This window comes from Lolium perenne, chromosome 6 (genome assembly GCF_019359855.2).
Source record: "Lolium perenne isolate Kyuss_39 chromosome 6, Kyuss_2.0, whole genome shotgun sequence".
In the NCBI taxonomy this organism is placed as follows: domain Eukaryota; kingdom Viridiplantae; phylum Streptophyta; class Magnoliopsida; order Poales; family Poaceae; genus Lolium; species Lolium perenne.
The window spans coordinates 77,057,616-77,067,247 of record NC_067249.2 but is presented as its reverse complement, the minus strand read 5'-3'; the positions used below and the strand labels follow the sequence as shown (position 1 = coordinate 77,067,247).

The 9,632-nt window shown below is 44.5% G+C and overlaps 1 protein-coding gene across 1 annotated transcript; it reads left to right on the top strand.

The window, feature by feature from the left end:
• Nucleotides 1–5,082: 5,082 nt before the first annotated feature.
• LOC127309606 (uncharacterized) lies at nucleotides 5,083–6,515 on the top strand. The gene is made up of 2 exons (XM_051340391.2): nucleotides 5,083–5,241; nucleotides 5,353–6,515. The coding sequence occupies exons 1-2, from the start codon at nucleotides 5,205–5,207 to the stop codon at nucleotides 6,462–6,464; spliced, it is 1,149 nt and encodes a 382-aa protein (XP_051196351.1). The 5' UTR covers nucleotides 5,083–5,204; the 3' UTR covers nucleotides 6,465–6,515.
• The last annotated feature ends 3,117 nt before the right edge of the window (nucleotides 6,516–9,632 follow it).

Below are 9,632 nucleotides of genomic sequence, written 5' to 3'. Positions count from 1 at the left end.
TTTCTCACAAAAGCCTTGAAAAATAGCAGACATGCATCTTTGAAAAGTAGCAGGAGCATTACATAAACCAAAAGGCATACGCCTATAAGCATAAGTTCCATAGGGACAAGTGAAAGTGGTTTTCTCTTGATCTTTAGTTTTAACAACAATTTGTGAAAACCCAGAATAACCATCAAGAAAGCAAAAATGAGTATTTTTAGACAACCTTTCTAACATTTGATCAATAAAAGGTAAAGGGTAATGATCTTTCTTAGTAACTTTATTAATTTTCCGATAATCAATGCACATTCTATACCCTACAACTACTCTTTGAGGGATGAGCTCATCATTATCATTAGGCACAACAGTTATTCCTCCTTTTTTAGGAACACAATGCACAGGACTAACCCATCTACTATCAGCAATAGGATATATAATACCTGCTTCAAGAAGTTTTAATACCTCATTTCTTACCACATCCTTCATCTTAGGAATTAGACAACGCTGATGCTCAACAACAGGCTTTGCATCATCTTCCATATTGATGGCATGTTGGCAAATAGAGGGAGAAATCCCCTTCAAGTCATCAAGAGTGTAGCCAATAGCTCCTCGGTGTTTCTTCAATATTTCCAATAACCTTTCTTCCTCAAACTCTGAAAGCTTAGAACTAATAACAACAGGATATATTTTCTTATCATCAATATGAGCATATTTAAGATTATCAGGCAATGGTTTTAAATCAAAAACAGGATCTTCCTTTGGTGGTGGTATTGTACCTAGATCTTCAACCGGTAAATCATGCTTAAGAATAGGTTGACAAAGGAAAATTTCATCAAGCTCATTCCTTTCTTCCCTAAAGACTTCACTCTCACTATCCTCCAAATGTTGCTGCAAAGGATTATTAGGAGCAAGAGCAATAGATGCACACTGTTCAACTCTAAAATCATTATTAGGCAAATCAGCTTTATAAGGAGTTTTAGCAAATTTAGAGAAATTAAACTCATAAGATTCACCAGCAAATTTAGTCACAATTTTCTCTTTCTTGCAATCTATAACAGCTCCACAAGTATTTAGAAAAGGTCTACCAAAAATAATCGGACAAGACTTACTAGCAGCAGAACCAAGTACTAAAAAGTCAGCAGGATATTTAATCTTACCACATAGAACTTCCACATCTCGAACATTACCAATAGGAGAAATAGTTTCTCTATTGGCTAGCCGAATAACCACATCAATATCTTCAAGTTCACAAGAACCAATTTCATGCATGATCTCCGTGTAAAGCTCATAAGGAATAGCACTAATACTTGCACCAATATCGCATAAACCATAATAACAATGATCACCAATTCTAACAGGGAGCATATGAACACTGGTTTTCCTAGACTTATTAGGATGTGAAACAATATTAGAAGCATCTTCACAGAAAATAATATGACCATCTTCTACATTTTCAGTCACAAGATCTTTAACTACTGCAATAGCAGGTTCAACCTTTATTTGCTCTTCAGGTTCTATAGGTTTCTTTGCACTTTTATTAACCGCACTAGTTATAACAGAATACTCCTTCATTTTAACAGGGAAAGGAGTTTTTTCAATATAAGCTTCAGGAAGAATATGATCAACAGTTTCAATTACAACACATTTATTTATTGATGAATCAGTTTTATCTTTATACGGTTCATGATACTTATCAAAATTCTTCCTAGGCAATTCAAAATGAAAGGCAAAAACTTTAGAAAAATTTGCAACGACTTGAGAATCAAGACCATAAGTAGCACTCATATTACGAAATTTATCAGTATCCATAAAGTTTCAATGCATTCATAATCATAATTTATACCTGACTCTCTATCTTTGTCGTTCTCCCATCCTTCAGTATTCTCTTGAATCCGATCAAGAAGGTCCCTTTTAAACTCTTCTTTGTTGCGTGTAAATGATCCAGAACAAGAAGTATCCAACAAGGTTTTATCTTGAAAAGAAAGTCTTGCATAGAAATTATCAATGATGATATTACCAGGAAGCTCATGAATGGGGCATTTGAGCATTAAAGACTTCAATCTCCCCCATGATTGGGCAATACTCTCTCCATCATGAGGCCAGAAATTATATATGCGTTCCGGTCTTTGTGAATTTCACTTGGAGGATAGAATTTAGAATAAAATAGAAGCACAATATCCTTCCAATCAAGAGAATCCCCATTCTTCAGTAATTTATACCAATGCGCCGCTTTACCAGACAGCGATATAGAGAATAGTTTCTTCCTAACTTCATCCATAGCAATACCTGCACACTTGAATAAACCGCATAATTCATGTAAGAACAGTAAATGATCTCCAGGATGGACAGTTCCATCCCCTTCATAGCGGTTATCCACAACACGTTCAATAATTTTCATAGGTATTTTGTATGGAACCTATTTCTCACCTGGCGCCTCATCCACTACCTTTGCAGTAGTAGTAGATTTTCCAAATAGAAATTCAAGAGAATATCTCTCCATAATGCATTATAGCAACAGGCAGAAATAAAATCAGCACGTACAGTAAAAGTTTCCCTTACCAATTCCACTTACCAATAGCGCTTCACTCCCCGGCAACGGCGCCAGAAAATAGTCTTGATGACCCACAAGTATAGGGGGTGTATCGTAGTACTTTCGATAAATAAGAGTGTCGAACCCAACGAGGAGTAGAAGGTGTTGACAAGCAGTTTCGATGAAGGATTCACTGTAAATGCTCACAGACAAGTATTCAGAGGGTTTTGATATAGCAGATAAATAAAGTACGAGTATGTAAAATGCGAGAGAAATAATTGCAGAGAGTGGCCCAATCCTTTTTAGCACAAAGGACAAGCCGGTTTGTTTACTTATAATGACCAAACGTTCTTGAGTACACACGGGAATTTAGTCTAGTGCTTTCGCTTCATATAGCTGATTAATCTTCATTGTTTTGATAAGTGTTATGTGGGTGAACCTATGCTAATGCACCGCCCTTCCTAGGACTAATACATACTTGTGATTATACCCTTTGCAAGCATCCGCAACTACAAGAAAGTAATTAAGATAAATCTAACCACAGCCTTAAACTCTGAGATCCTGCTATCCCTCCTGCATCGATATACCAACGGGGGTTCAGGTTTCTGTCACTCCGGCAACCCCGCAATTGGCAAACGAATACAAGATGTATTCCCCTAGGCCCATAAAGGTGAAGTATCATGTAGTCGACGTTCACATGACACCACTAGAAGAATAACACCATGACTTAAATATCAAACCATTGAATATTACCCAACATAATTCACTACTAACATTTAGACTTCACCCATGTCCTCAAGAACTAAATGAACTACTCACGAGACATCATATGGAACATAATCAGAGGTGATATGATGATGAATAACAATCTGAACATAAACCTTGGTTCAATGGTTTCACTCAATAGCATGAATAACAAGTAGTAACCAATACCGGGAGAGTTTCCCCTATCAAACAATCAAGATTCAACCCTAGATGTTACAGCGGTGTCGAGGTGCAGCGGTGGAGATGGCGGTGACGATGATGGAGATGATGGTCCCAATGATGTCCAGCTCGATGGCGGTGACGATGGCGTCGATTTCCCCCTCCGGGAGGGAATTTCCCCGGCAGATTTCAGCCTGCCGGAGAGCTCTTTTCTCTCTGGTGTTTTCCGCCCCGCAGAGGCGGCTGTGACTCCTCGCGACTATCCTCTGGAGCTTAGGTTTTCGGGACGAATAAGTACGCGAAGGAGAGGCGGCCGAAGGGGGCTGTGGGCCCCCTCCCCACAAGGCGGCGCGGCCAAACCAGGGCCCGCGCCGGCCTATGGGGGGGGGGCCATGGCGGCCCTCCTCGGCTCCTCCTTTTGGCTAGCTTCGTCTTCTGGAAAAATAAGATTTTCAGTGTAATTTCCGTCAATTGTTGATCTTCCGAAATATCGCATTCTGACGGTGCTTTTTCCAGCAGAATCCTGACTCCGGTGAGCGATTCTCCAATAATCATGAAACATGCAAAATAGATAAAATAACATAAGTATCATCTCTAAATATGAAATATATCAATGAATAACAGTAAATTATGATATAAAATAGTGATGCAAAATGGACGTATCACGCACCCGGTTATGAAATTCAAAATAATGCTATTTTAAAGTTTTAGAACAAAAATTGAAAAAATACACGCACATATATATTTTGTTGATACTTACTCGTGTTAGTTTTCACGAAAAAAACACTATTGTATGTGATCTACACAAAAATGAGAAAATGGAAGTTCCTATTCTTGTGAATGGTACAAATCCAAACATTATAGTGTCATTTGGAATTTTGTCATTTTTGTGTAGGCCACATATAGTCTTATTTTTTCTTGAAAACTTACACCAGTAAGTATCAAGATAATATGTACATGCAAAATTTTATTTAAATTTTTCTAAACTTTTAAATAGCATTTTTTAATTTTTGAAATACTGGGTGCGCCCGCACCCAGGTTACAAAAGTGCCGGTACCATATATAGGAATTTCAAAGAAATACCTAGATATCTACTCCTTCGTCCAAACGACACCATAGGACTTCTCAGTGGTGTATTTTGTGGATCAAACGCTCCTTTAGTACAAATGAGGCTTCAATGGTGTGTTTTTACTATTGCTACGTTTGAAACTTCATATGGGCGAGAATGCCATATTCTTCATGGATAGTAAATGTGTATGACAAAATTGAACGTGCGACGCAGAGATGAGATGATGCAGGCTGTGAGCCTGTGACACGAGTGCTTGTCTCGTCTGCAGTGTCTCTCCACCCGATGCAGGTGGCATTTATATTACTGAAAAGTAGCCACTGTGGCACTGCGCGTTGCACTGTTGGTCGCCGCGTCAAACTCAAAAATGCTTCTTCAGACTCAGAATCGAAACGAAACGACCCGGCAGAGTAGAGGGAAATCCAAACGAATCTGGCGCCAAAACTGGGGCCGAAATTGCGCATGGGCTTTTGCGGCCTCTCTGCGAGCCCGGTCCAAACCCATTTGGATGAGGCCGCCTTTGCTCTCTACATGGTCCTTCGCCTATGCGTGCACGTCACGGACTTCGGCTTCCTCCTCCCACACGATCGATGTCTCATAAACCTAGCCGTCACCACGTAATTCTCCCCGCCTCCACTACGCCCATACGTTCCACGCCGAGCTCTCTGATCCTCTCCGTACTCCGGCAGCCCGTCGACGGCCCCAATGGCGAGCCACCGCAACTCCCGCCTGAACGCAACCGGTACGTACGCGCGCCGTGAATCCTCGAGCCATCGACGTCGATCGTCTCTTTTGATCTCCTGATTACGTGCACCGGCCGATCGATCTCACCCATGGTTTTTTGTGCATGCAGATGTCATCGGGGAGTGCATCGATAAGCTCCACGAGAGGCGCCGCGCGGTGCGGGAGCAGGGCATGGATTCCCTCGTCGCCGCGCTCGAGGGCTTCGTCCCCGCCGACGACATCGACCACCGCTACTTCACCGTCTTCGACCGCTGCTGCGCGTCCCTCCGCAAGGGCGGCGCCCCCGAGGCCGCGCTCGCCTACCGCGCCATCGGCCTCCTCGCGCTCACCGCCGGCGACGCCACCGACGTCAACTGCTCCAAGGACATCTACAACAAGGCTCTCCCCGTCGTACGCGTGACGCTGCAGGCGCCCTCCTCCGGCGTGGAGACCATGGTGGCCGCCCTCGACTGCCTCGCCGCCGTCACACTCGGCGGCGCGCCACGCCCCTTGAACGCGACGTCGGCCATGAGGGCCGCTACGGGCGTGATCAGGCGCGCTGGAGACGACACTCCACCGGAGGTCGTGACCGCCGCTCTCTCCGCGTTCGCGCTGCTCCTCACCACCATCGGCGACGGCGGCGTAGACCTGAAAAGTTATACCTCTTCCTTTAAGGAGGCCATGGTCCCGTTCCAGGACCTCGTGAAGCTGCTCGACTCTAACAACCCTTCCGTTGTGATGGCCGCCGGAGAGCTGGTTGCTGTGTGCGCCGAGCTCAACTTGACCAAGCTCTACTCGCCGGAGGACATGGATGCGATCGAGACGAAAGTGTTGGACCTCGCCACCGGTGCCAGCGGCGACATGATGCCCACAGAACAACTACAGGCTGAATTTTTCCAGAAGATCGCAGACATCGTGTGTCAAGACGAGCGCCCACAGACGGAGGAATCGATTGCAGCGTCGTCGAGCAGCGGGCGCGGCGTGCTCAGGGAATCGACGTGGGCGAGGCTGGTCCAGCTCAGTTTTCTCAAGAGGTTTCTCGGCAAGGGCTTCCGCAAACACTTCCAGGACAATCCTCGGTTCCGGCCGGAGGAGGACACCAGCGTCGCCACTGACGAGGACGATGAACCGACCGCCAAGAAGGCCTGGCGGCACGGAGGTGGGAAGGGGAAACAATGGACCTCGGCCATGAGGAGGGATCGTGACATCGTGTGGGAGAGCAAGAACCAGTATCATTATTAGTCCTTTAATTTGTTCAGTTCAGTTACACTACTTCTGTTGGTAGGTCAGCTAGATGCATTTAACTCAAATTTTGTTTCTGGTTATGTTAATTTTGTCTTTTTAACTCGCAAAAGACAACCGCCGCTTCTTTCCTAAGCCTACCTAGCGGTTCCTCCACCTCCGCGTCCATAGATCGGTTCCGGCGAGTGTCCGGAGGGGTCACAACCCCAATTATACGATACATTTTTTCAAATAAAAGTAGCCTTTTCAATATATTAGGTTAGTGTTTGCGTTAATAAAGATTGCAGCGTCTATAATAAGTGATCTTCGGTCATTCGATCGACGACGAGATCTGATACTGACGTCCATGATAGTGCTGGAATATTTCTCCGGGTATAGTTCTTTAGATCTTGCTTCACCATATTGTTTTTTGATCTTTTTTCATGGCTGCCGCGAGGATTGTCCTTGTAATATTTGTCCCGGTTGCTACGTTCTTGACAATGTTAATTCTTAGTATTAGCTCCCCATCGACATCGACCAAGCTGTTTGGTTGCTTTTTTCGAGCATACTGGTGTTTGTACTTTTTCCTATGTTGATTAACCACTTTAATGGTTGTGCGTGCATGTAGCAGCCTTGCCATTGCGGCTTCAATTAAATTATGGGAGAACCTACATTGGTATTTAGACATTGTGGTTTGGTACTTACATTTGTGTGTGACTTCATAAAAATCCAAGATTGTGCCATGCAAGAAGAAAGAGTTTCAAGGCTTTGAAGATTTACTCCTTTCTTCTAGATATAACAATTCATATATCTCTATCATGTACTATTCAACTACTATAAATATATATTTGTTTTTTAGATATAAATATATATTTGTAGGAGGTTAAGTTTGCCATATTTCTTACTACATCGATATTGCCTTGAGAAACCATCCTACTATCTCTGGAAAATTTCTCACCTTTTGTGTGACCCAAAAGCAAGGATGCAACAAATCATTGTAGGCAGTCAATTAGTTAGTCAGTTCTTTGTGCTTGACAACAACACGGTAGAGTTGGGGATACAAGGCATTATATTTTGTTTTGTACTACCTCTGTCTATTTTTAGATGTCAAAATTTTGTCTAAATTCGGATGTATGTAGACACTTTTTTAGTGTAGAGACACATCCAAATTAAAACGAATCTCCCGACATCTATTAATAGACGGAGGGAGTAGATTGTTTGAAGAGAAAAGGGGAAAAGACGCTTGCTACAACACTTTGCACTTGGAGTTTATCTGAATTGGTACACAGAGTTGTTGCCATCAAGCGATATTTGGTGACGCCATCAACCGTCAGCACGAGGGCGTTGGCCTTGGTCCCTTCTCTCATCACTTGCCACTCCGACGACGAAATGAGGGAGGGGGATCTTGCTCCTCTGCTCTACCCTAGTGATATGGGGTGGCCCGATCTTCTCAGTAAGCGACGGGTGGTGATGAACACACGATGATAGCAGCGGATGGAATCGATGATGATGAGGAGGATAACTTGTATGACGTCGACGAAGTCTCTCGATTGATTCCTGATGCCAATGCAACAGCTCTCAACCCTGCAAGATATTCGCAACTCCACACACTTGCGCACGTAGCCGCCGACCACGAAGCGGTAGATTGCAATCTTCTAATCCCCAATGGAACAACAGATCACACAAACTTTCAGTAGCATAAAACTCCAGATCGCAACGAATTGGAGAGTAGTATTCAATAGTTTTGCATAGCAAACAACTAAGAATTAGGGTTTATCTTAAACGTGGTCTTAAGCAGCTAGGGGGTCGTTCAAGGCACTTATATAGGCGTCCGGGACGAGTTCTGGTCGAAAGATACAAGTAAAACCGACCCAGAATAGATCTGGTCGAGATAGACTCGGACTAATCCGGTCTGGAATCCGGTCAACCGGGCCTGGGACCGGGCTGGCCGGTCTGGACCGGGCGGCAACCGGAAAGTTCGCAAAACTTCGTCCGGTTGGCCCCGGTACGACGCCCGGTTGGCGCCGGGGTAAATCCGGTCTGCCACCCGGTCAACCGGGCCAGGGACCGGGCACGCCGGTCTGGAGGCCGGTCTGACCGGGCGCTGGGCCGGCCTGGACGTCGACTTCTCCTCTCGCGCATGCCTCCCGCTCCTCCCTCGCGCGTCCATGAGATATCTTCATGTCCAGCTTCACGTCCATCTTGACGTCCGTCTTCATGTCCAGCTGCTCCTCTACTCCTCGTGTGATGCTCGTCTCCTCTTGATACCTGATGATACATAAGTAATAGGACTTAGGCAGTATAAAGTTCTCATCAATCAAAGTATCGTTTAGAAACAAGTTCACCTGTTGTTTAAGTAGCTTCGCACGAGCCCTTGTAATTGGTCCAATCCGAACTTCATTGGACTTGAGCTTCACAGCAGGTTCATCTTCATTTATCAATGACGGAGGTAGTGGTGTAGTAGGGATGTCCTCATCATCTCCCCCCCCCTTGAAAAGGCGTCGACCTCGACGCTCCAAGGTCTTCTCCGTCATATGGTGTCAAATCAGCAACATTGAAAGAATTACTGACACCAAACTCATCAACTGGAAGATCTATCGAGTATGCATTATCATTGATCTTGGCAAGCACTTTGTAAGGACCAGCACCACGAGGCTTCAACTTAGACTTCCGCAGCTTTGGAAACCTATCCTTGCGAAAATGTACCCAGACCATATCACCAGGCTTGAACAACATCTCTTTGCGCTTCTTGTTCATCCTTGGAGCATTGCTCTTGCCTTTCTTCTCTATCAACTCTTTAGTCTTCACATGGATTTTTCGCACAAAATCTGCCCTCTTGGATGCCTCCATATTAACTCTCTCATGTATGGGTAAGGGCAACAAATCAAGTGGAGTAATGGGTTTGAAACCATACACCACCTCAAAAGGACATAGCTCCGTAGTAGAATGTACCGCCCTGTTGTAAGCAAACTCTACATGCGGCAAACACTCTTCCCACTCCTTCAGGTTCTTCTTGATCATGGATCCCAACAGCTGTGACAAGGGTTCGATTCACCACCTCAGTTTGACCATCAGTTTGGGGATGACAAGTAGTACTGAACAGGAGCTTTGTCCCCAGCTTTCCCCAAAGTGTCTTCCAGAAGTAGCTCATGAACTTCACATCACGATCAGAAACAATAGTCTTCGGGA

What these genes read in the sequence shown, in the direction of transcription:
- LOC127309606 (XM_051340391.2), top strand. Translation starts at nt 5,205, where the DNA reads ATGGCGAGCCACCGCAACTCCCGCCTGAACGCAACCG. An exon ending in CTCCCGCCTGAACGCAACCG is followed by an intron (nt 5,242 to 5,352) that starts GTACGTACGCGC and finishes TTGTGCATGCAG; the next exon opens with ATGTCATCGGGGAGTGCATC.